At 37.4% G+C, this 27037-nt stretch overlaps 2 protein-coding genes across 3 annotated transcripts in view; one reads left to right on the top strand and one right to left on the bottom strand.

The window, feature by feature from the left end:
• The window catches only part of LOC145486363 (BBSome complex member BBS5-like), a 15889-nt gene extending 4181 nt beyond the window's left edge, over positions 1-11708 (bottom strand). The window contains exons 1-15 of one of the 2 annotated variants that reach the window (XM_081465006.1): positions 11580-11708; positions 11463-11487; positions 11147-11204; positions 9856-9921; positions 9564-9613; positions 7849-7929; positions 7305-7351; positions 7094-7196; positions 6135-6167; positions 5826-5921; positions 4986-5048; positions 4234-4317; positions 4011-4061; positions 2967-3053; positions 2085-2108 (exon numbers count right to left, since the gene is read on the bottom strand). In XM_081465006.1, coding sequence (XP_081321132.1) covers positions 2085-2108; positions 2967-3053; positions 4011-4061; positions 4234-4317; positions 4986-5048; positions 5826-5921; positions 6135-6167; positions 7094-7196; positions 7305-7351; positions 7849-7929; positions 9564-9613; positions 9856-9921; positions 11147-11204; positions 11463-11487; positions 11580-11635 — 924 coding nt within the window. In that variant the 5' untranslated portion in view covers positions 11636-11708. Of the gene's footprint in view, positions 1-1896; positions 2109-2966; positions 3054-4010; positions 4062-4233; positions 4318-4985; positions 5049-5825; positions 5922-6134; positions 6168-7093; positions 7197-7304; positions 7352-7848; positions 7930-9563; positions 9614-9855; positions 9922-11146; positions 11205-11462; positions 11488-11579 lie in introns of those variants that run through there. The other variant, XM_081465005.1, reaches the window with a different exon arrangement.
• LOC145486362 (ceramide synthase 6-like) lies at positions 11694-27037 on the top strand. The gene is made up of 10 exons (XM_081465004.1): positions 11694-11972; positions 15867-16100; positions 16853-16910; positions 17871-17921; positions 18889-18981; positions 19639-19767; positions 20384-20490; positions 20959-21046; positions 24786-24851; positions 25074-27037. Exons 1-10 carry the CDS (start codon positions 11791-11793, stop codon positions 25182-25184), a joined length of 1119 nt encoding a protein of 372 aa, XP_081321130.1. The 5' UTR covers positions 11694-11790; the 3' UTR covers positions 25185-27037.

Below are 27037 nucleotides of genomic sequence, written 5' to 3'. Positions count from 1 at the left end.
GGTCAAACATGGTCGTCCATGTTTGATATATTATGTAATCACAGTGGTTCATTTCTATGAAGATACAGTCAAACGTCCTGTTGCGACCACCTCTCCTCAGCAACCAGTTTTCCAAAATACCAAACGTTTCCAAGTCATATCACTATATTTGGAACCTCTTGTAAGCGACCACCTCTCGTCACGTCACCACTTTTAGAGCTAAAAGTTTAAAATTTTCTTTTGTTTTTAACCTCCTGTAAGTGACCACTTGACAGATAATAGAGTGTAAATTGGAAAAAAAGTTGTTGTTAAATTATTGCATTCCCAGGTAATACAAGGGACGGAAATTTCTCAGCGGAAAGTACCAGATTTTTTCACAAAACTGATTTTTCACATGACAAAGACATTTAAAACATGGGGTAAGTCTCTGCAGTTACCATATGCTAATGAGGTAAAATGTTCACCCATTATGGTCTGAGCTCTCATAAGTGACCACCTATAGCTAGGCTTGACATTTTGGGTGGTCGCTTATGGGAGGTTCAACTGTAGTATTAACCAAGGTTGGTGTTCCAAAATATCTATAAAGTACAGGGGTATATCTTACTGCTTGATAGTATCCCCATGGAGACTTTCTTTAGCAGACTATCCCCAGAGGGACCACATGTATCTACAGGGAACCGTCCAGAGGGAACCTTCTTTAATCTACAGGGCCAGGATTTTGGCCAGATAGGAGTCCAGGCTGGTGTCCTATGGATACCCATTTTTTAAAGAAAATTTCTTTTTCGCATGTTGCTTAATAAATTGTTCATTTGAGCAGACCCTATGGCACATTTTGGATGCCAACTTTTCAAATCATGGCTCAAAGTCTGCAAACAGCTGGGGGACATTCTGCAGGGGAAGGAGAAGGGCAACTAACATGACGAGCACACTTAGAGGCAAATTGAATTCAAGGAGAACGCCTTCTCCAGATGAAGAGGCTCCACCAAAAGTTTTTCAGGCTTCACATATATAAAAGAGTAGAGATCTTGCAAGTTGAGGTATATGAAAGGGTAGGGAAATCTGTTATTTAAGACCAGACCAGATGCACCTTGCAGCTGTATCATTAAATAATGCTCTACATCACTAAGTTAAACTTCACTTTAAAGTGCCTATGAAGTAAAAAATAATTGCTTCTTATTTGAAAGGCTTTTCAAAGAAAAGAAGAATGGCGTTTCCCTTTTTGGAATATCTTTTTTCGTTCTAGGGATATTGAAGTTTTTGTATTATGCAAATGAGGAAAGTGATGACGTCATAGGTGGTTCCACTTGAACAGTAAAACACTGAATCAAGAATATCTCTAGAAATATTGAAGCAGTGTTCTTCAAACTTGGCACCACAAATGTGCATCACAAAAGAAACAGAATGACACCTTCTGTGTTGTTGCCATGGCAACACTTTTGGCTCCAGTCTCTTTCTGTGAAAAACCAAATATGCCAATTTGCAACCCTTCGAAAAGGGACAGAGGGTCTCGCTCAGAACACACATGATTCTCATATTGTCTTAACTCTCCCCACTAGATTGTTGGGAGTGGATGATCCTTGTTTAAGATAAAATCTGGTAATGTTAGTTCTAATTAAAACAGGACTAGCGGCATAACTGTTGTCATGGCGACGGCACGACGGGTGTCATTTTGTTTCTTTTGTGATGTACATTTCTGGTGCCAAGTTTAAAGAACACTGCTTCAATATTTCTAGAGATATTCTTGATTGAGTGTTGTACTGGTTTAGTGGAACCACCTATGACGTCATCACTTATAATACAAAAACGCGAATATCTCTAAAACGATAAAAGATATTCCAAAAAGGAAAACGCCATTCTTCTTTACTTTGAAAAGCCTTAAAAATCAGCAGCAATCATTTTTTACTTCATGGGCACTTTAAAGGTTTCGAAAAAAGGTGCAAATGTTCTTCAGTAGGTAAGGGAAAGGGGTATCTGTTTTCAATGAAAGGCTATACAAAAGGGGTACCTTTTGTGTCAAAATGGTACACAAAAGGGTAAGGAGTTGGACCTCGGGGTGAAGCCTTCACACATAGAACTTTGTAGCATTTTACATAATGCACACTTACTTTATCACCATCAGCAAAATAGGCCTACATGTAAAAAGAGGAAACAAATCAGAACAAATTTTGTCTTCCCTTCTAAAGGCTAGTTAAAATAACGCTCTCTAAATTGTTTCATGCAAGTGTGCACAGTAAACGGGAAGATATTATATAGAAAATGGTCACATAGCTCCTTTTAAGTTTTAGCTATGTAGAGTCAGTAAACAGTCCCTTAATTATTGGTAAAAACTTCGTACAGGATTTGACAGACATTATGCAGACTTGCCTTGATATTGGGTTACCAAAAAGACTAACAGGTAGCTCACATCTATTAAGTAAAGTTAATGTTCTGTTAAACCCTGATGGCATAGCAAAGTAAATGACCAAATTTTCAAAAATTTAAGGTGGCTCTGAACTCTGTTGTACACAATTTTTTTAAATTTCGCCAAAAGTTGCATCTCACCCCACCAATGAACATGTGGTAAATTGTAATAAAAAATGGAGTCACTGAACTCGTTTTTGAGCTATTAGCAGTTAAAGGCTGTTTTAGCCAGTCATGCTGTTACCATGGTAACATGTCACCAAAATTCACCAGTGATTGACTGTGTATTTTTTTTTTTGATACAATGATTATAGCACCAACTGATAAAGATTGGTTACAATGACCCATCAAACTCTGTTCTTAGACAGTGCTGGGAACTGTTTTGAGCCATCGTGACATTCATGAATATAATGTACGCAATATCTGGGCAAATCAGAACTGCCTGTTAACATGAGATCCCAAACTTGAGGGGCTGTATGGTGAAACATACACAGAGAAAAGTGAAGACAAGAATGTTACTGGATCTACACAAAAGGCTACCCCTAAAAGAGATGGGTAGGAGAATTTTGAATGTAATGTATACTTACTGCAAAGGCATCAGTGCCTTCTCCATCATTAACAATCTCTATATCATCCTGAACTGGATCAACTGTCACCTCATCTACTACTTGTGGCTAAAATGTTGAAACAAAAATAAGAGAATAGTAAAAACCATAAATTATTGGAGATGACATACACTCAAAGGTTTTGACAGGCTTTCTTTAGAGATTACAAAGTTCCAGATTGAAGTGTTTGGTGTATGAAAGGGGATACCCAAAAATTATGCATAAAGTCTCAGAGATTTTGTGCCGTATTTTTGTAACTTTTGTTGAATGCTAATTTTCAAAAGTGAATAACTTATAAAGTGTGAAACGTTTTTAGATAAAAAGAATAAAATTGCTGGTTTTGAGTGTCACGCCATTCAAAATAGGTCACAATAAAAATCAAAACCGCTCAATAGATAAAGTCCAGAAACTGGGAAATGAAAGAAAGTAAACATGCAAAGACTCTCACCAAGATTCCGGTCACAGTGACTTTTCTTATGCAAGATATGCAGAGAAATTTTTTACCCAAATTTATAGAGATTTGTATGGAGACGCCATGATGGTGCCCATCCGTATGGGCACCAACATGGCGGCCGGAAACCAACAGAAACGTCTGTCACTGAGTTTTGCCACAAAAGCGTGAATTTATCCCTCGAGGAACTCTAAAACATTAAAATAATACTTTTTGTAAGACGTGAACTGTTCAGATAGCCAAATTCCCCTAAATAAGTCACTTTTTTAACCATCATGACAGCTCTCTTGGCCGTCATGTAAATGCCACGTCACGCAAAGCTTAGAAATTCAAGCGTAGTGTATCACAAAACCAAGAACCCATTCGGAGCGAAAATTTGTATGAATAGTAGTTTTCAACTGCTCTTATACATCATTGAAGAAAAATCTCAGTAAGATCAATAGTTTTGTAGTTTGAATTTTAGTGACGTCATGTGAAAACCAGGTATATTAAAAACACAGGTGGGGTAAAGTTGCTACTAAAAAGATGCCATAAGTACAGTATTTTATTACAAAATACAAAATTACTGTATTTACCTTTTCCTCCGTTTCAAATTCAACTCCAAATATTGGACTAGCACTGTAAACCTACCAAATGAAATACAAGCCAGCAAGAAGAGACAATTTATTTGAGTGACTGACTGAGTCAAAAACATCAATACCCAATTTTTCTGAACAACATTTTAATTGGTCTCAACAGTGGGTAAAAATTGTATCATACAAAGGGAAAACAAAATACATGATTGCAATCATTAAGTACCTTTTGTAGGCTTTGAATTTCTTTAGCTGCTTCTTGCAATTTCTCTGCTGGGTCAACACGGAAGCCAAGAACATATCCTCCACTCTGAAGGAAACAAAAAAATAATAATCAACTGATAAAATTATTCTTAATCACTTATTATATGGCTGTGTCTCACAAGGACTGGGAACTACCGAATTCACAAATTCGATTGGTTGAAATCGGTATTGAAAGCGGTCTAGGTTTTCCCATCCAGACTGGCCACCAGACCAGTGATGTTTTGCAGTGAAAAAGTTGTTAACTATAATGCAAAAATATTGACTAATTTCTTCTAACAGTATTTATTTATCGAAGTGCCAAAAAGCCTGATGAGAAAAAAAGTAAAGAGGACGAGCAAACTTTGGCAGAGTTAAGTTCAGCTCATTGCCGTTCACAAGCAAAATGTCAGTTACCTACAAACCAGTTGCATTAAACAAATTAAATTGTTCTTGTTTGCCATATAATAAACACCTTATTAACTGAGTTAAGTTGGTCTGTATTGGAGAACCTTGACCTCAGTCTTGTGCACAGACCTTCAGTCTGTACTCACGACTTCAGTCAAGATTCTCCCATAAAGACCTCCTGCTCAGTTAATAATTGGCTCATATAAATCAAGCAATAAATATTTGTAATCCAAAAGGATCAGTTGCTGCGTGGCACAGTAAACAATACAAAAGTTGTAAATAGTGATAAATAAAACAAATCAAACACTCTACTTTACAAAGGAGTTTTACCTGCTGTGATGTTTCCAAGACCAGTGCAAGTCCAAACTTGGAATCCCGTATCTTAACAGTTTTCTGTTGAATACAACACACAGTATGCATTAACAGCAATGTAATGAACTTCAATCAAAAGTCACTGCCAGAAATTATCAACCTTAAATTACTAGGAGTAATATTGCAATTCCCCCTGGATGAGATTCTTGTTCCAGTTATGCAGATTTTCTACAGGGTTTCTGGCTGATTACCCAGACAACCTGCTGGTACATGCACCTGATTATAATCTTGGGTGCAGAGAAGAATCATGAGAAGAAAGTGTCCTGACCTCTAGAACACAACATAGTGACCTCAGTCACCCTATAACCAAGACTACTCAATCTGGAGTCCAGGGCCAGGCTTTTTGAAGCACAATGATGACTGCATGTACTAGTATGGGATCAAACATTGATCAAGTTTTTAATTTCTCTTATCTTTCATTACTAACGCTATGTGGAGTTTGAGACTGGGCAACATTAAAATATCAGGACAGAAAATAAAAAAAAACACACACCATAAAGTTATAAAACTCAATTCAAATTTCACCCTAATCCTGGATTATCTTGATTGTTTTCTGAACAACTGATATTTTAGCACGATGAGATTAACTTAATTCAAAAACACTGAAGAATTTTTTTTGTCTGTGATTTTGAGACACATATAAAAATAAAAATTACTACAGGATGGTTATGACCTAGGCCTTCACTTGTTCAGCACTTAGAATGTACCTGCCCATGACAGTTAATGCACTTAAGTTTATTTGAAATACTTGAAGTAACTCCAGAGACAATGTTGACCCTGATAGCATTGCATTCTTACCATTTGTAAATAGGGAATGCTGACATTAAATGTGTCATTCATGTTTGCATGCCAAACCAAACGCACATTAGTGATGTAAAATGTTCCAAGATTGCCCTGAAACAATCACAATAAATAAACTATTCAAAACCAGTGTATTAAAACCGCAAAGGAAAAAGTGAGGTCAGAGTTCAAAATGGAAGTTCCTAAATGTGTAACTGTATCAATTTAATGAAATATTGCACAACTGTCCACTTCTATTCTGAGAGGTCCCAGACAGTTATTATGCACATCACATGGTATGAAGAAAACCAACAACACCATACATACCTGATCGCTGGAAAGATTCCAGACACCATTTATCTAACAGAAAACAGCAAACACATTGTAAGGATTGAAATAATGAAAGAATATCATTTTACATTTTTCCTTCATCTTCAAGAACCATTGGTAACATTCTATATTTTGCTCTAAGTCATATATAAACCCTTTCCACCCTCTTTTAATTGAGAACACCCAATACTTCAATCTGCTACTGCAGTCATTAAAACTTTCAATCTAAAACAATTCAAATTTAATTGTCAAGATGCATGAGAGAATTCATGCATGCTCATTGATCAAGAGCTCTGGTCAATGAGTGCATAGACCACGAAAATGACAATGTACTCAACTTGGAACTCAATGCAAGGTAACTTTAGAGAATTGTAGGGAAATATTTTCCAATAAACCAAACCATAAAGTTGTGAAATGTTATTTGGGACATTTAGAGCAAAATTTTTGAGGAATTTGTCAGCTTCATGTACAAAAAAAAAGCTTATGAGCTATCATGTGTCACATGGAATTCTACACTGATTTTAACTCTAATTTCGTAAATAATAGTTCATGGTAAAATGTCTAAAACTTTGCAGTGAAACTAGCCTGCATAGCAAGCATTCCCGTACAAGCCGAACAAGATCAGGCTGCACAAAAGAACTTTTTCTCATTCAGGCCGCACAAAAAATGGGGTGAGAGCAACTCAGGCTGTGCAAAAAGTGAGGTGAGAGCCCCTCCTTTGACCTTTTTGCTCTCACTCCATTCTTGAAAAAACAGTTTCGCATGGCCCGATTCCATACTGGAATGCTTGCTACACAGGCTACAAAGAAACCATTATTTTGCCTACAGGTCATAAGTACTATAATGTGTTTTGAATATTTTCATAGACATCATTTTTTTGGTCCATAAAAGTAGAGATCATGGGAAAATGTGGTTGATTTGCTAAATGGTAACATCCTTAAGTTACATAATTTTACCTTATCATAAACCTGCTCCAGTGGTAATAAACGCAGTTGTTTATTGAGAATCAGTGCTCCACGGAGCTTCAGGTCCCGATAAAGCTTTGATGATTCATATGCTCTAAAGAAGATATACTCTTTTAATCAGAACTAACATTGATTTACAAAACTGAATAAATATCTGTAACTATGAGACATCACTGTTGGAGCGAAGTTGCATTGCACATACCTGAAAACTGAAATAACAGTTGTAAAAAGTCTGGGACTACCAGAAACCTGATGTAAGCAATAACAAAAGATTACTAAGCATTATATACAGTTTCACTTCTTTTCAAAACAGTACTGTGAGTTATATACCATCTATATCAGAATGCACCATAACATGATTTTGTAAGTGTCTTCATGCTGTGGTTGAAAATTGTTTAAACTGCTTCAAAATTTCATATTACACAACTTAATGATTTTCACTTCCCTTGTACTACCCAGATTATTGTAGTCTAAATGTGAGAACAAGGAAAATAAACATCAACCTAATAAAAAATAAAGTTATTCATAAACAACAACATACATGTATATTGAAAAGAAAACTAATCAAAAGCATCTATATGTGTGTGTTTCTGTATACTTTTAAAACGGACTGTCTATTACTGTTCGTTTTTGAGCATCGACATTTTTAATACAAAACAACTAGCACATTAACAAGCTGCAATACTTCCCTAACAACATACTTTCATTTAAATAATGCTTTAAAATTCCATGGCTAGTTTACTCACCAGGTTGGTGAAAATAAACTCAAATCTTGTGTTGTTGCATCTTGTCAAAAGATACAGGGCTTCTGTTTGTCCCCTAAGTTTCTGAATATTTGTGAAAATTCAAAAAAACTATTAAAATATGGAATACGTTGAAAGTAACTTTTTTAACCGTACTCTGTCATGACTAGCCCAACAATTCAAGGGTATCCAGCTTCTCCTTTCCTAAGAAGTTATACAGAATATGTAAGCGGTAGCAGGGCTTCAAATAATTTCCCGGCTAGCGCCGGTCAAATTGTCCAGTCAAAGCTATTTTTGCTTGCACATATCCCATTTTTGGCCGGACAAACATTGATTATGTCTTATCACTACAAAAGTGCCCCCTCCCTTCATATGATGTTTAAATATGAAACAGGTAAATTTTCAAAGCATTTATTGTACATGAGCATTGATCTCAATGCAGGAAAAGTGGAACACATGGTACAACAAAATCAGTATCACATTTGCGTGAAAATTTGCAATGACAGCCGGAAATTTTATGACTATTATAAATCATTTATTAAAAGTTATTGGCCTGGTAGTTAAGTATCCGCCTTTTTCCCCTCCTTTTTCACAAACGCCAATGATATTGAACCTTTAAATATTTAAAACTTGAAACTCTAGATTTTTTTCCTTACCAGCGTAAATGACTGGACAAATTGTCCGGCCATCTAAGGATTTGACCGGACAAAACCTATTTTTGACCAGACATTGTCTGTTGACTGGCCGTTATTTGAAGCCCTGGGTAGGTGTAGTGTCTAGGTTAGTGTACTGGACTACAGATCAAGCAGTCCAGGTTTGAGCCTTGATCAGGATTATTGTATATGCCAAAAAAACCAACATAATAATTTTTCCCTTCCCAAGAACAATACACAGGCAATGATGTTTCATCAGGAAGTAGTAGCCACTCAGCTGTGTTCTACAGGAAAACTGCAAATCTGTTTGGTTCTCTCATTGTTTCTATTCACTAATAGACAACAATCAGGTGCATGCTGTTCTTAAAACTGAAAACTATTCTAAATTTCATGCTTATCCAAAAAGTGTAGGCTTTGTGCTGTAATCCTTTAGAGTGTCTTCTTAAACAATTAGACTATGAGCCTGACTTTTCTATGAGCGATGGTCAACTTGGCTATGCCTTGTCAACTATTCACTCATAGAAAACTTGGGCTTGTAGTCTAATTGTTAAATAGACAACAAGCAGATCTGTGGATTTCCACTAAAATGTGGAGTAACAACCAAATGAAACTACATATAATCAGCAAGATTATGTAATTATATAGTAACCACGCAAAAAATCTGAAGACTAGCAACAAGAATTTGAATGTATACTGCATCAAAAGATTTCAGTGAATGGATGATGACCACACTAATAATCCATCAAATATTTTTGCTCACGCGCGATTGGTCTAAACGTGTCACCTGAATGAATATGCCCCAGCTAAAACTGGAGAATATCCAAGTGATGTATTCCCCAATATTCAAAAATGCATGTGTTGTGAAAAGTATTTGAGGGATAATAAACACAATAGCCTCCATTTGCCATGAAAATATCCTCAGATATCTGTCCCTGGACATTATCTTTTCCTTAGAGCTCACTTGTCAGAACAGAACAATGTCTGTGGAAATATCCAAGCGTGTTTTTGTGCCAAATGGAGGCTATTGTTTATATACATCTGTAACTTTGAAAAAATTATACATACCGAATTTGCTGACCTTGTGGATACATTAACAACACAACTAAAACCAACAGCTGCAGGGATGAAAAAAATTCATACAGTTGACACATACATGTATCATTTTCACAAGTTATATTTTCAAATTTATGATGCAGAGCACAAAAAATGTCATATAAGTAACTTCCAGTTGAGAGAACCATGCCAAAACATTCTGTAGTTGCAATGGGTTTTCACACTTTACATGTATCTCATCCACTAAGCCATATATACCAGAATGAGAGATTACAGAATGAAACCTTGCACATTAATTACTTACATAAGTTCACCCTGGGCATACTCTGCGAATGCCATATCAGTCTCAGGTTGGTAACAAGAAGACGTCCTGCAAGCATTGAACAAACAGTAATTATAGACATTGAACAGAATCAAAACAATATTTAGTAATCTTATCAGATATTGCATTGTGCTCCCAGGTAAGACATTTTACCCTTGAGCAATATCACAGCTTCTCCTTGAGGTCACGTGCCCGGACAGACCAACATAGTATCTCACCCTGACCAAGAGAACAAAATGGCATTCAGTATGTCAGGATAAATATCTTATCTAGACACTCTTTTCATGCCATGTGGCACGAAGTGGAGAGGTGATGGTGAGGTTCAAGAAACAGAAAGTGGAATTTAACCCCCAGGTAGTAAGATTGCTGGTACGTTTCTTATTAAGATCTTGTTTCTTATAAATTCAAGAATCTTACTTGAACCTTGTAAGGCTTTTAACATAAGAATCTTACAAGATCTTGCAAGATTCTTCTAATTGTGTATATTCCCTACAAGGTATTCACAGTTTTGGTATAAAGCATAGATATTAGTAAGTCAGAAACATTTTTTACCATATCCAGACATTCCCCCCTCCCCTGAAATTGAGGTTTTCAAGTTCCCTCTTTTTGCGTGTACAAAGGACAACAATAATCAAAATATGGTTTGATGATAGGTTTATTATATAACTGTATCTTTGCATATGAACAGCCTCAATACATGCACCTATACCAAAGGAGATAACCTTAGCAGTCTCATTAACATCTTTAGACCATGACAAATTTTAATCAATACCTACTCCTAAGGATTTGGTGTGAAGCATTCTTGACAATCAAATTCATGACCTTCTAGTTGTAAATGCTAACTCAATACTAAAATGTCAACCTCTGTCTCCGCTCCGTTGGGATCTTCCACCAAATCAAGCTTGTCAATCAATACCTACAATCATGGACATAAGTCTTGGGACAAATTTGCACTTTCGGCACTTTTGAACATGCATCAGACATGAATACAACTTCACCTGCCTAACCTCTCTCCCCTCCGCACATACAGTGTTGAAAATTAGTACCTGTGAAAACTTCAGTTGTAAAACATAGATAATTTGTTACATTACATAAGTGTCCCAACGGCTTTTGCCCACGATTGTAAATACACTTTGAAATTTTTATGTTATACAATATAGGTGACCTCCTACCCCCCCTCCCCCTCAACCCATCCCAACCCACCCGCCTCCCCCCTCAATAGTGTAGTCTATCTTTGTAACACTGTACTAGCTCGGTACAAAAATAAGTCAACCTCTGTCTCCATTATTTCCTTTGGTATCTTCCACTGAATCAAGCTTGTCAATCATTACCTACAAAACCCGAAAATAAGATGTTTTAATCTTCTGTGTCTACTTTCCATGATCAAATCAACAACAAAATTGACTAAACGAGTTTTCTCTACAGGATCGATAATTACCCTGAAAGAACAAAATGTTGTATAACCAACGCATCGGGCGTCAGTTTCACATTTCTAAACACCTGAAGGTAGACGCCACTGTTTAATAAGGCTGTACCTTTTTTCGTAGGATAAAAAATAAAGTAGGCTTTAAATGATACCGTAAGCTTACCTCTCCAGGTCTCAGCTGCATTTGCCTGTTCCAAGATCAAACTGCATTAGCGACAACTAGCTACAATGTAGCATACGAAAAAGCAAAAAAATCAGATAAACATTCAATTGAACTCACTGCAAGGTTATGTCAAACCGAACGTCTCTGTCCTCCCACAAGTTACAATCTGCCATTTTCGTTTTCCTCAAAAGACAACCAACATGGCGCTCACTTGACAACCAACATGGCGCATGTAAATATAAAGGTCGTGTAAGCGAACATGAACTGTATCTAAGGTAGCGAAGGGTGTTCTGGGATGACTGTCAGTTCAGTTCATCATTAAGGGGTCATGGCGGATCAGCTGCAGGCATGGAGAGCGTGGTTTTGGGACGCTGATTTCTGGCTGCCAGAGAACACCACTTGGCAACGCTTAGATGAAACGAAAAATCCGAAATGGGTTCAAAGTGGAGAGCTGTTCCTTTGCTTCCCTGTTGCTATTTTACTCATTGTTTTACGATTCCTATTCGAAAGGTTAGTGGTCCGCAACAAAGTGATTTGTGATCTGTTGGGTACTCATGGTCGAATATTCCGGCTTTTCAGTTGGAGGTATCTTCATTTAAAGCGTCAGGAAAGTAATTTTGACGTTTCGTTTTGCTGTGTTTCCTGTTAGTAGCCAATGCAATGTTATTTGAAAACTGAACTTGTCTCAGCAGGTTATAACTTATATTTCAGGCACCTTTTTTCATACGAGTACAAAAGTGGCAGATAAGAATTACTCACCACAGTATGCAAGAACACTGCAAATCTAGCGGGAAGCTGTTTTCCTTTTTGCCGCGAGCACAGAGTCAAAAAACACTTTGATCGTACTAGGTTGGTTTATTTATTTTATCGTTCTGTCAATCACAAAACAACGTGAAGTAACTTAAGCTTATATGAAAACTAACTTCTCTTTTTTGCCGCATCTTTTTACACTCAGATAAATTCATATTTTTTATCAGCCCAGTTATCAAATACACTTGCGATATCAGACTTGACTTTTTACATGCTTCTAACAGTCAAACAGCAAAGTGTCAAACTTAAAACTCAGTAGGTGTACTAGGAGTGACTAAAATGCGAACTTTTATAAAATTTGCATCACTTTTTTATCTCAAAATACAATAAAATTGATTTATTTTTGAACACCTGCCCATTTCCCTGTTGTTGTTATAATAGAGAGCCTTTTCTAAGCAAGACAGACAAAGCAGATTTCACTTGTGTGCCTGCTCTGTTAGTATATGAAGTGATCTTTCTCTTCTGTTCGGTTGGGATTATTCATCAGATATTTTGTTAGAATTTCCACCAGAATGACAAAATTTTTAACCTGTAAAATCAGGAAAATATTGATTAATTTCTTGTTGTGTTTATCTGTTGAGGTCAGATAACCTGCAGTGAAGACTCTTGATTCTTATGATCTAAACCTTACTTCTCATTACCTATTATTTGACATGTCTTTAAAGAGAATTATGTATTTCACCAAGACATCCTTTTAAAGACATGAGGGATCATCACAGTTATGTACACAACTTGGGAAGTTGTGAAAATAAAGCCTGAAATAAAATTCAGGCCCATCATATCTGCAATAACAGTGTAGTGCTCAACCAGCTGAGCTATCAAACCAACTGGGAGCTACTCATGTTGTGAGTTTGCAATATACCTGAAGATGGTGAAGAATAGAGGTAAAGATATGAAAGATCATAGATTTCCTAAGTTATGTACACAGCTTAAGCAGTTGTGAAAATAATACCTGAACAAAATTCAGTCTTGTTCTGGATTCAAACCCATGACCTCTGCAGTACCAATGCAGTGCTCTAACAACTGAGCTATCAAGCAATCTGGGAACAGGCCATGTTATGAGATTGTAAACTACCCAAATGGTGAAGAATGCAAGTGAATATATGAGAGATCATTATATTTGATCTGCAGAGAAAGATTTTAAGAACATGAGACATCAGTTTAGTTATCTACACAACTCAAGCAGGTGGGAAAATAAATCCTGAAGAAATTCTAGCTTGAATGTGATTCAAACCCATGACCTTGTTGATGCCCTACCAACTGACCTGTCAAGCCAAGTGGGAGCTGGTCATGTTGTGAGTCTGTAATATACAGGAAGATGGTTAAGAATTTAAGTGAACATATGAAAGATCATTTGTCTGAACCATAGTGAAAGATTTTAAAGATCATTGCAGTTATGTACACACCTTGAGCAGTTGTAAAAGTAAAGTCTGAAAAAAATTCAGGCCTGAGCAGGATTCAAACCCATGACCTGTGCAATACAGGTGTAGTCTACTACGAGCTGAGCTATCAATTGACACTAACTGGGTGGGGGTCATGTTTTGAGCTGATAATGTATGAAAACATGAAAGTTCATATATTTGAACTGCAGTGGAAGATTTTTAAGACATGGGAGATCATTGCAGCTGTGTACATAGCTTAAGCAGTTGTGAAAATAAAGTCTAAAAAAAAGTTTTTCTTAAAATTATGGGATTTAAGCTCATGACCACTGCAATACCAATGTAGTGCTCTTCTAACTGAGCTGTGTCATGCCAACTGGGGTGTAATTACGAGTTTGTAATATACCCATTAGATGATGAAGAATACAAATGAGTATAGGAGAGATCATATATTTGAACTGCAGGGAAAGATTGTAGAGATATAGGAGCTCACTGCAAATATGAACACAGCTTGAAAACAAATCCTGAAAAAAATCATTCAGGCTTGAATGGGATTCAAACTTTTGCAATACTGGGGCAGTTCTTTACTAACTGAGCTATCAAGCCAACTAGATGCTTGTAGTTACTTTGTGAGTTCATAATATACCCACAGACAGTGAAGAATACAAGTGAATATATCAGAGTTCATATATTTGAACTGCAGGGAAAGATTTTAGAGAGATAAGAGATCACTGCATTTATGTTGAACAGGATTCAAACCCATAATCTCTGCAATACTGCTGCAGTCCTTTGCCAATAGAGCTATTCAGCCAGTTGGTAGCTACACTATATCCACATTGTGAGATTGTATTACACCTGTAGATGTTGTGCACATAACTGCCATAATGTGTTCAAGCACATGTATTATTGTTGTGACATGTCCTCTAAGGTTGTGATAAGCACTGTGAAAACAAATGTGCTCAATTGTCAAAGATTACGCAGATTTAATTTGCAGGCCTGTTTTGCAATATTTTAAAGTGATATGTCCCTTTTGTTGGGAATGATCTGATAATTTGTCAGAATTGTGTTCATGTACAACACCAGATGACAAAATCTTTAACATGTAAAATCAATAAAACATTGATAGATTCCTTTTGAGTGAATATCTTTAGGTGAGATAATCTGTAGGGAAGACTATAGTCTTGTTACTTATTACCAGTACCTAATATTTTTTGCAATGCTTGTTATGGTTGGTGTGCTCAACTCCATATCAAGCAGTCCAGGTTCAAGCCCTGGCCAGGGACATTGTGTTGTGTTCTTGGGCAAAACACTTTACTCTCACAGTGCTTCTTTCCACCCAGGTGTATATTTTGTTACTGACAAATTTAATGCTAGAGGGTGACCCTGCGATGGACTAGCATCCCATCCAGGGGGGAGTAGAAATACTCCTACATGTAGTTGCTCCATACTTCTACTGAAACCGGAGATAAGCACTTGGCTTGTATGCATACTTAACCTATGCATACTTAAGCTAAAACAAAATAATATGAATAATAAAAGATCAAAACAACAGTGTCAAATTAGTACAAATTTTATCATCAGTGTTGATTTATTTTTTTTAGTATACACCTGTTAACTATAATTCTGCTCCTTTATTCTCCAAATTAAGAATTTTAGACATTTATCAAATCAACACATTTCAAATAGCTAAATTTATGTACTGTTGTCATAACAACCTGTTGCCTCGACTGTTTTTCAACTTGTTTTTTACAAACAGTCAAATTCATGGCTATAGAACCAGAACAGCCATTAATTATTGCGTGCATCATTGCTGGACTAATCTGAGAAAATTCACAATTCTTTACCAAGGTCCAAAGATCTGGAATTCCCTTCCTGTTACAATCACTTCTCTGTCAACTTTTCCCAATTTTAAGAAAAAACTGCTAGAGTTTTTGGTAAATAATTACTGAACTGGCATAGCCACACACTGTAGCACTATCTAGGTAACCATATTGTTATGTACGAGGTGGCCTCAACAAAAAACGTGGTGGTTTGTAGAGGACACATTACCATACATTGAAATATTTATAAATAATTTCTGTATTAGGTAAAAAGGCTAATAGACAGAATGTATGTATGTATGTATGTATGTATGTATGTATGTATGTAATGTACATATAATGTACTTTTTAAGGATACACTTACAACTAGTTGTCTTTGATTCTTTGCTGTGTAGGTTCATTGCTGGCCCTTGTGTAGGATATCTTGGAGTGAAGGAAAAACCTATAGTGTTTGTACAAAATACATTCTGTGAGAAAGTTTACCAAACAATCAGTAAGTCACCCAATGCTGAGAGAGTAGAAGGATTATCTAAACAGCTTGGATGGCCTACACGTGAAGTGAAAAGATGGTTCAAGAACCGTCGACAGCAATCAAAACCTTCACTTATGCGGAAGGCTACTGAGAGCAGGTACTGCACTTTTTTCCCGCTGTTTATTTTAGTTGAAGACTTTTAATTTGTTACATGTACATAAATTTCACTCAGCAACCTTCCCTCCCCTCCCCCAAAATGCATGAAATACCAGTTGATTTGTTGTTGTTGTTGTTGTTGTTGTTGTTGTTGTTGTTGTAAGTTCCTTTTCAAAAAAATTAACAGGTTTTTTCCTCATTCCAAATTTTTTTGTTTTGAATCCAAGGAAGACACAATAAATTTCACAAACACTCAGTTCCTAGTTTTAGTTAGCAGACAATAAAGTACACAAGGAAGACTTTTGTCAAGAAAAGTCCATTCTGATGATCAGTAGTGCACTGCTTTGTACCAAGTAGAGTTTCTCATTTGTTGTTGTGAGTTCCGATTTTACCAATTGGTGTTGTGCATTTTATACAATCATATGAAACTGTTACTGGTATATAGTTGATATTTAAACACGCAGCTTTAAACTTGGATCCTCTAAATCTTGTTTCAGTTGATTTGGTTGTCCAAGGATTGCTACTTCAAACATCGCAATAATTTAAAAGAGGATGAAGATTTCAAAGAGTTGAATTTAGAAAGCTCAATTAACAATTGTGATTACCTTTGGTGCCATTGAAAAAAGCCAAATCAACCAAAACAAATAAAATTTTATGATACTTTCTAATAGAACATTACATGTGAAGTAAACTTTTAATTCACAATCTTAGGTATGCAGAATTTACACTATTACTTTTGCATGTATCTTGTAGTTGGAGGTTTGTGTTCTATTTGGCGACATCCATTTACGGGATGGTTATATTGTATAAGGTAATTGTATACTGGTAGTTATGAATACTCCCTACTTGAGGAATTAGACATGATGATGTTGACAAGCACTGTACATGTAACTGTTCTCATGAGTGTCCTCTTTGTGTTGAACAGAAACTAGAATGTTATTGTCATATACCTACAGTCCCAGACAAAAGTAGTTGGGACAGTTGTGCTGGATCATGTATCCCCCATCCCCCCTAATCAATGTTGGAAAATGGCACTTTTTTTAACAAAAAGGGAAAAAATCACCTGATTATCAACATTGTAAGAGGCGGGGAAGGGAGAACTTGCTTCGTGTCCCAACTTTTTTGTCTGGGATTGTAGGCCTAGTTTTTAATCTGCTCCCCCACTTGACTGTAGATGGACGTTTTTTAGTGCTTGTGATACAATATGTTCTGAGTACTTGTTTTATGCTTCATATCTTCTGTTGTGAGAGTTGTAGCATCCTTATATGTCCCAAAAACATTCAGAACAAATGCCCCTTCAAAATTTAAGTGCAGTCATTTTGGAGATACAAAATTTCTGCTATTAAAAGTCCTTTGAAAAATGATACTTTTCAAATTGAATACCAGCTGAGTTCTCAAAAACCACTTTTTGAATGAAAAGAGCCTTGCCTTATTATTGAAACGTTCTTGAATATCAAGACATGTTCCAACTGGTGAGAATGGAAGGGTTCTCTCTGACATTTGCTAATTATTTTTATAAAGCAAATACGATAGGCCAGCTGGTAAAACATTTTAAGTGAAGTAATGTGGTATACAGGAAAAGTATACTGTTTTAAATGTCTGAGCAGAGTCCAAGAAGGTGTAATATTTCTTGTACTCAGTCCATCTCCATGATGCACACGGGCATTATGCTGCATCAGTGTATAGCTTTTCTTTTCTTTTTTTTAATTGCCTTCTTGTTGAATTGCTCAAAATGTGAAATGTTATTTTATTTCATTTATGCCTTTTTTAGGAACCCTGGCTGTGGGATCTTCGACTTTGTTTTATTGGTCATGGCCGCCAGGTTTGTATTTAGAAATTTAATCCATTCTTTACCAATGATATTTTTAATTATTTCAAGCCATGGGCCATGTTTTAACTGAAACTGGCTTGGAATGGGGAATATCATTTAAGCTTTGCTGGTTTCCAGATGTTCAAGTATGTGGTTTTAAAGAATGGGCTAAGTTTGTCAATACTGAAATATGATAGGAAATTATTTTAAATGAAGGGTATGAATCATTTTTAATTATTCCATCATGTATCAAAGGTATCAATTTACTCTGAAAAAAGATCACCAAGCTTTTTGGAGTTCGCACAGGGAGGACTTTAATTTGCCAAATAGTAGACACTTGAGAAGACAATAACCAGCTGTTGTCCTCACGTGGCAAGCCAAGCTCAGTTGTTTAATCACTGTGATGTAATGTTTTAAAGTGTCCTACAAAAATAATGGGTCTTCGTGACCTGGTGACTATTGTGGAGTCAGTTAGACAGGGGCGAAAGTTATCACTTAATCTAAGGAGCTATTTCCTAAAAAAAAAAAAAGTACACATACAAGCCAAGTGCCCCATTCTTTGGTTTCTGTAGCTACTAGTCCATTGCAGGGTTCCCCCCCCCCCCCCACCCCAGCATTAAATTCACCAGCCCCCATTTATATACCTGGGTGGAGAGAGGGGCACTGTGAGAGTAAAGTGTCTTGCCAAAGAACACAACACAACATCCCCGGCCAGGGCTTGAACCCAGAGTCAAGCATGCTAACCATGAGGCTACTGTGTCTGACAGGTTGCTCCAGTAGCCTTAGAATGTCGAGAAAACACTTCTTTGTGCCTTGAATTATGCACAATAGTGTGGTAGAATGGATTTCTAATGATTTAACTTAAATTTATGAATTTAATGTGATCTGTTTTCTAATACTTCTTATTTATAGCCACTTGACTTCAGGAAGGGTAATTCTTGTGTTGTTTTTTTTGTTGTTTTTCTCATTTCTTTTGTAGCCTTACACAGATGAAATATTTTACTATTATGTGATTGAAACTGGCTTTTACATATCCTTGATTATTTCCTTGTTTGTTGATGTCAAGAGAAAGGTTTGTTTACTTGTGATTTCATAAGTTTATCTTTTACAGCAAGCTGTAGTAATTTATGCTAAATTTTAACTCATTAAATCACATGCTCAGGTGTGAACATTTACATGCCAGGGCTGCAAATTGTTGTTGGATATTGGCCAATTTTGATTAACCAATGACAGACTGTCATTTGCAGTCCTGTGATGGGTTAAAAACCATGGTGCGACAGGGCTGATTAAAATAGTAGGCTTGATTTTGCTAATCTCTCGAGTCCGGGTTATGTTCCTTCCCAAGAAGGGACAGCCAGACGTATGAGCGACAAAGCATGATTGTGATGCAGATTCATAATCATTTAAATTCATGTAGTGCTTCTGGTCTCTGGAAATGTCATCACGTGGTAATCATAGACAGGCCCACATTACACCTACAGGTCGTAACACCTGTACATACACAATTCTCTTTTTGTTTTGTTTGTCCAACCATTTTGTTTCACACCATTGCTGTGGAAGATAATAATTATACACTGTGTTCTGAGGAAGAGTTTTAAGTAGAGCAGAGCTGTTTGACTGTGGCGTAGCAAATGTCACGTCAAAGGTCACACATGTGACACCATGAAATTTGCCAAACAGTGGCTGGTAATCAAGCCTATTAAATAAATGATATTTTTATGTTTTGTAGGATTTTTGGCAAATGGTCATTCATCACATAGTCACAGTCATGTTGACAACATTTTCCTACACAGCTGGTTTCTTCCGTATTGGTTCTGTTATAATTCTGTTGCATGATTTGGCTGACATTTTTCTTGAGGTGAGTTTTGTCTTAAAATGTAGGTTTATGAACAATTAGTATAAATCTACCTCCAGCATTCTATCACAAATGACTTTCTTTGATTGGCTATGCCACTCACTAGCTATTCTGTTGTAGATACAGAGTAGCTTAGTAGCAGTGTGCATTTGGCAGTCACTTCTTTGCATGTTCGAAGTGTCTGTGAAGAGGATTTAGATAAACTTTTGAATGACTTGTAGATTTATACCAAAACAATTAGATTGTAAGCTCTTGATTTCCAGTCATTTAGATTTCAGTATTTCTTAGTATGGCCCTCATGTTTGGTCAGTAAGGGGTTTTTACTGCTAATTTAAAACTTAGTTGAACATAACTGGGCCTATGTCTAGAAGCCAGGTTAAGGTTGACGTTGTATTGATAAAGATTAGAAACTAGTTAGCGTAATAACAGGCAAGGTGTTTATCACAACAAAGTAAAATCTAGCTCTGCTTCTATTCAAAGACATGATCACTAAGCAGAGAACTATAAAATGGGTCATTGTGAAGCACTAAGGTATAATCCATAATCTTTAATTTATAAGGTACTCCTAGTAACCGTAATGTTAACTGATTTTGATAACATGATTGTTTCCTTATTTCAGTCAGCAAAAGTGTTTAATTATGCCAAGTGGGAAACTACAACCAACATAATTTTTGTGTTATTTGCTGTGGTATTCAATGCTACACGGCTTGTATATTATCCTTTCTGGTAAGCTGTAATTATCATTATCTAATTATCTACCTACCTACTGTTTCTTCTGGTTGTCTGTTTGTCTGTCTGTCTGTCTGTCTGTCTGTCTGTCTGCCTGCCTGTCTGCCTGTCTTTCTTCCCATCTTTCTGTCTGCTGTCTGTCTGTCTGTCTATCTACTATCTACCTATGTTTGGATATTGTCTCCTTCAAAGACATACAACCAAACAATTTTTTTCTTTCAATTGATTTTTAAGATCTGAATTAGTCTATTAGTCAATAATAATAATAGTAATAATTTATTTCACAATGTATGACTGATTAAGTACTTGTTTCTAGAGTAATTAAGGACTGACTGCTTGCCTTCTGAATTGATTGATTGATTGACTGATTGATTGATTGATTGATTGATTGATCGATCGATCGATGGATTGATCGATTAAACAAATGAATGACTTAATTAGTGATGTTACTGATATCTGTTGCAGGGTGTTACATGTGGTATACTATTCTCAGGAATATGCTGGCCCTTTTAAAGTATGGTCTTGGTTTTTTGGATTGCTGGCATGTTTGCAGGTAATTATTTATATCGCCAACTTCCAGAGTACAGTTGTAGCCTGAATGTCTCATCTGAAGGTTGTAGACCACGTTCTGACACAAATGTAGCTTGATATTAATCAGCAGAAATCATGTGATGCTTTGTACAAACCACGTCAATCTTGTCCAGTGTTGACCAACCACGCTCCAGTATGGTTACCAAATGTATTTCACCTCATTTGTTCAGTTTTGGTACACAGTCTGCATGTGACAGAATGATCGAAAATAGTTAGAAGACATAAAGTAATGTTAAGGTATCATGGTAGGTGGATTTTTCCGAAAAATGCGAAAAATCTTTTTTTGGCTGTTCAAATTGAGAAGACTGAGATAAATATTTTGCAAAAAGAATGGGGGAAAGGGCTTTTTTATTTTTTAAGTTAAAGCAAAAAAACTATTTTTGAATATTATTAAGCCCTTACAGCGCGTTGACACCTCTAATAAAAATTCACCGCCAGTTGTCACAAGTAACGCGAATTGCGGTGTGATATTTCATTTGTGCACGCGAACTTTTCTTGATCTGGTTGTTTCATCGCAAGTTGGCGTTCGTTCTTGTCAAATTTTCTTTATGTCAGGACGAAAAGTTCTTGCCCATTTTCGTCTTCGAAGAGGCCGAAGAGGCGAAAATCTGGTGGAACCTATAGGTTCAGCGTCGAACAAGATCTTTGGCTCTGAGCGACCGTGGGTCGCACTGTAACCAAGAAGAATGGTTGAAGGAACTCGACGACACTAGTCCCGCCAATGAAGCTAAAGGACAAAATACAACAGGTGCTAGTCGCACGAAATTGTTGTAGAACGGACGCGATTCCGAAGTTTCCACAACGAGAGAGTCAAGCGCAGATGTAGATGTTGACAATGTAGACCTCGAGATTTCCTCTTTTTCATGCTTTTTGGCTTCACGAGGCATGGTTTCAAAAAATGTCTGGAGAACGAAGGAGCCTAAACTTAAGCAACGTAATACCCGTGCCGCCGACGAAATCTTTTAAGTAAAAGATCACGGCAGTTTAACCTGTAGTTTGTCCCTTCTCGGACGACTTCACTACGACGCGGGTTTCCGCGCCAGAATATTAGTCGTCTGTTTATTTCAAGTTGTCATAACCCATTGTTGTGGTAAACTGACCCATGCCGACATCTGTCAGTGCGGAGGGGAGTTTTAACACCTATTCATACAAATCTCAAAAAAAGTTTTTTGTTTTTCTCGATAAAATAAAACTGCATATAAGGATGAACATTTTTAGTTCGTTTACGCGCGTCTTCCGATGGAATTGGCTGAAAATCGGCAGGTATGTTCTAGGATACCTCCTTCGAAAAACGGTGTCGGGCTTTGTTTAATTTCGCTTCCGTTTCAAAGTTATGGCCTCTTTTGTAGAAGGAAACGTCCGCATTAAAAATATCAAAGTTTAGGAGGGTGTCAAAAAAAAAAACCAAACCACATCTGGAAAATCGCAGACACGATTTTTGAGGGTGATGTGTGAGAAAACATTTCCGATGTAAATCGCGCCGCTCCGATAATTCACGCGCGAAAGCGAACCAGTTTAAGCGAAGCAGTGTTTCTGGGTATTTCTTTTAATATCACTGCGACAATAACTTTTTAGAAAATTTCAAAGATATGATTGTATTCTGTAACTATTAAGCTTTCAGAAAATGTACAGGTTGATGGGGTTTTCTTTCATAGGAGGGGGACATGGGGGGGGGGGGGGGTTCTGAACACCGCAACGCCGCAAAAAAAAATTAACGAACACCGCATCACCGCAAGAAAAGTCAACGAAACACTGTCACCGCAACTCGTATTTTTACCGTCATGATTCGTTCATCTACACTTACAGCAATACTTTTATACCTCAACAATTTTCCACAAAATAAACACATCACAACGCTTTTCATTGCGCATGTGTCGGTACTGCTGATGCCTGTAAATCAGTTTTCTTGTTCTTGTGAAGAAACCTTGCACGAAGCTAGGAAGCGGACGAAGAAGAAAGAGAGGAGCCTCGAGAGATGGCCTTTGCCCCAAATCCCTCTCTTCTTTTACATGTACTTCGCTCACTTTTCTTGGTGTATAAACCCACAGACTGAAGCCCTATCTTGACTGGAAGTATTGCTTTCCGGAGCTACAACCTTGGTCACAGGGGTTGGAAAAAAAATCATTCTGTACACATTTTGCCCCTCCCCACCCCTGAGCAATGTTGACAAAACACTTTCATCTAACACAAGTTTGCATTTTACCATTTTCCAACATTGAATGGGGGAATGGGGTTGTTGACACCCATTGTGTAGGTATTACGATTATGATTTGATGTTTTTGGCATTTTCCAACACAATTTGTCCATGATTGTAGCTGCGTTTGCGTTCGATATCGATAATCGTTTGAAAAAATAGAAGGTCAAGAAAGTCGCAGGACCTTGGAGGGGGTATAGACCGGTATCAGAATGACCTCTAGACGAAGCCGAATAGCAAAAGGAAAAAAAAATAGTAAACGTGTGTAATTTGCAAAGCTTCCTTAGAAAGCCTTCTTTCTCCCCTACCGACCCGACATCTGGACATATTTTGTTGCCAGTAGTTTTCGCCACCTTTTCCTTTTTTTGCGTAGAAAAAAGCTGCGCAGTCAATAATACATTATATTCGGCCTTAGCGTTTCCAGAATTTCCAGGATTGTTTCTGTCCTCGCTCCTCCACGTGTCTACCGAACACTGAGCTCCGGGTGGCAGAGGTCGAGTTACTTGTCAAGTTGCGTATAAACATAAATAAAAACAGCTTCGGATTGGCAGCCAAAGCATATTGAAGATTGACTAGAAAGTAATGGTCTGTATTTTGTTACAAATTATTAACCTCAATGGTACGTGTTTGTCATAAATTTGCATGGATTAACGAAGTTTACAAGCTAAATTTAGGTTAAATTTAGGCTTTTAGAATGGTAAATCAAAAAACCCCAGCACCGCAAACATTTCATTTCACCGAACACCGCAGCATGAAAAACACAAACATCGCACACCGCAGGGTTTGGGATCACCGCAACACCGCAAGTTGAGATTTTATTCACCGCATCACCGCATTAAAAAAACATCAACACCGCAACACCGCAAATCCCCATGCCCCCCTCTGATAGCGCCAGCGTAAGATCGCGATTTCCAAACACTGTCAATCCACCTACCATGATACCTTAAAAACATTATAGTTTACCACAGGTTTCTTTATGATATTGTGAGTGCTTTCCATTTAGCCCAAACATCGGGAAATTCTGATTCAGAATTACATGGTAAACACTTCTTTGGTTTCTCTTGATAGGAAATTTCCAGAAAAAAAAACTTCCAAAAAAAGTCCCAGTTTCCCAATGATTGGAATGACCTTTAGGTTTTCAAGGCCATACCAAAATGGCAGATTCGTCAGGGAAACTTGGAAAAATGGAACTCTTTCTTTGTGAATGAAAATTCTTAGCCAAACCTTTTTGGGATTTTCTACAAATGGAAAGCCGTGGTTACTCCTGTCACTCCAGGAGTTCAGCTTGTTTTCTAAGAAATTGACCTTGCAATTTTCCAGCATTAGAAGATGTAAGTACCTGAAATGGTATTATGGGCATACAACAATATTTGCACTGTTTAAAGTTACTGCCATTAGCTTGTAATTGGCCAGGTAATACTTCAGACGAGTTTGAACGTATAGACATGTCCTCCTCTTCAGACTCAAGTTTCTTTTGTACTGAATTGGTTACTTACAACGGTTTCAGGTTCTTCATCTGTATTGGTCTTACAAAATTGCCGAAGTGGCCATGCAGTTCATTGTAAAAGGAACGGTACGTTATTGTTGTACCTGTTACTTTGTTTGTTTGTTTGTTTGTTTGACTGACTAACTGACAGACAGACAGACTGACTGACTGACTGACCAACCGACTGACAGACAGACGGACTGACTGACTGACGGACAGACGGACTGACTGACTGACTGATATATTGATTGATTATTTGTTTGTTTTGTTTTGTTTTGTTATGGTAACCGTGAATATTTGTTCATTCAGGTGGAGAAAGATGCTCGCAGTGATGATGAACTGTCTGGTCCAGAGGAAGAGAAACCAGAAATAAACAAACATGGTGACGGCGTTATGGTGGATAACAAAAAGAAGCAATGAAGTAGCGCGAGAACAAGACACAGCCTTTCGTTTTCGGAGTTGCAACTTTCATATTTTTGACTTGCAAATCTCCAGATTTTACACATTTTTTCAACCAGTAACCTGTTTACTCCAATAATATGTTGATCAAACCGAGTAAAGACAAACAATGGAAAAGCATCAACAAAAAAACTAGGAGCCAGGGCTTCAAGCAAAATTCAGAAATGTCAAGAGTAAGAAAACTGGTAAACCCAGCACAGTGATCTTGAGCCAATGTTTTAGAGCTTATGTGTAAGCAGCTTACATGGTATGTTTGTCGTTTTGAGAATTTCTTGTTTCTCATTTTTCGAATGCACTACCTGGGGTCATCCAAACTCTCTCCACCAGGGATGGGCTGGGGTGCCAAGACAAGTTGTGGCAATGCCATCCTGATAGGATTACTCACTGATTGTTTCTGACTGAATGAATAAAAACCGCAAAAATCGTTTAGAAACTGTAAAGAGGACATGGTAAAATTGCAAATTGTCTGCATTAGTTATTAGAAAGGTTTAGAAGAAAACACTCTCATTTGGCTCGTTTGTTAAACATTCAATAAGCGAAATATAACTAACTTTACAACCATCAAATCCTGGCAGATTGTAGTTTTGAATGATCCCGGTTTAGTCCGCTTTATAATGCATAAAAAAAAATGAAAGAATTTTGAGACGTATTTAATATGACTTCTTTTCTTTCAACCTCAGTCCAGAGGGCAGGGAGAAGAGACCGTGAAAACGTGTGTAGTTCTTTTACGACCTTCTTCCCCAGGTCTAATCGCCTGGCTGGGAAAGAGGCCTGGGAGCTAGATAACATGGGATCGAGGCTGTTAATCGTACGGAATGTACGGAAAAAATCAATTTCACGGTCTTGTAGCGTCGATATTATTTCTCTCTCGATTAATTCTGAGAAACAACACAACGTTTTTTAAAAATATGTTTCAAAAGAAACTTCTGTCATCTTCAGTGTAAATTACAAAGTACAGAGTTGAATATGTAGTGTACGCAAAATGTTAATTGACTATAAGAACAAAAGGAAACAAGACAATGTAAATTATTACAAAGAAAGAAACCCATCGGAGATCCTGCTTTGCGGGCGTGGCTTGAAATTTTTTTTCACCCCTTAGAGGCACCGGTGGCCTCATGGTCAGTTGCGTTGGACTCCAGACTGAGCGTTCCTGGCCGGGGACATTGTGTTGCGTTCTTGGGCAAGACACTACTCTAATGGTGCCTCTCTCTACCCAGGTGTATAAACGGGTACCGGCGAATTTAATGTTGGGGGTAACCCTGCGATGGACTAGCATCCCCTCCAGGGAAAGTAGAAATACTCCTAGTAGCTTCATGCTACTGAAACCGGGATAAGCTCCGACCTGATGAGCCACTTCGCTCGAATGCAAACTTTACCTACCCTAGAGGAACCAATTCAAAAAGAGCACTTGATCTTCTGTCATATTGTTTTCGGCTCAATGCCCGAAAAGGTACTACAAAAGCTCCCGCTGTGGACCTTTTGAGGCCGAACACGCTAGGAGTTTGCATCAGTCAATTCCAGCAGTGCCCATCCCCCCCCGGGCAACCGCGGGGCATTTGCTCAAGTTGTCAGTCCCGGGGTTGGGGCATCCGTAATTTTATCGCAGCCCAGGGGCTGGGCATTTGCGTACCACGGGGCGACTCCCGGGCATTCGACACACGTGTTTTGGAAAGTGCCATGGATGAGTTCATCGGGAAAGACGAGGCGTTTGTCGAACAATGGCTTGTCCGTCAGGGACTAGAGAAACTTGTTTTTAAAGTTATGTTTTCTTGTAAGCATATAAATATAAGCGACATGGTGAACTATATTTTGTT

The sequence above is a fragment of the Orbicella franksi genome, chromosome 5, assembly GCF_964199315.1.
Source record: "Orbicella franksi chromosome 5, jaOrbFran1.1, whole genome shotgun sequence".
In the NCBI taxonomy this organism is placed as follows: Eukaryota; Metazoa; Cnidaria; class Anthozoa; order Scleractinia; family Merulinidae; genus Orbicella; species Orbicella franksi.
The sequence above is the reverse complement of the archived record's forward strand: the minus strand, read 5'-3'. Positions and strand labels throughout refer to the sequence as shown.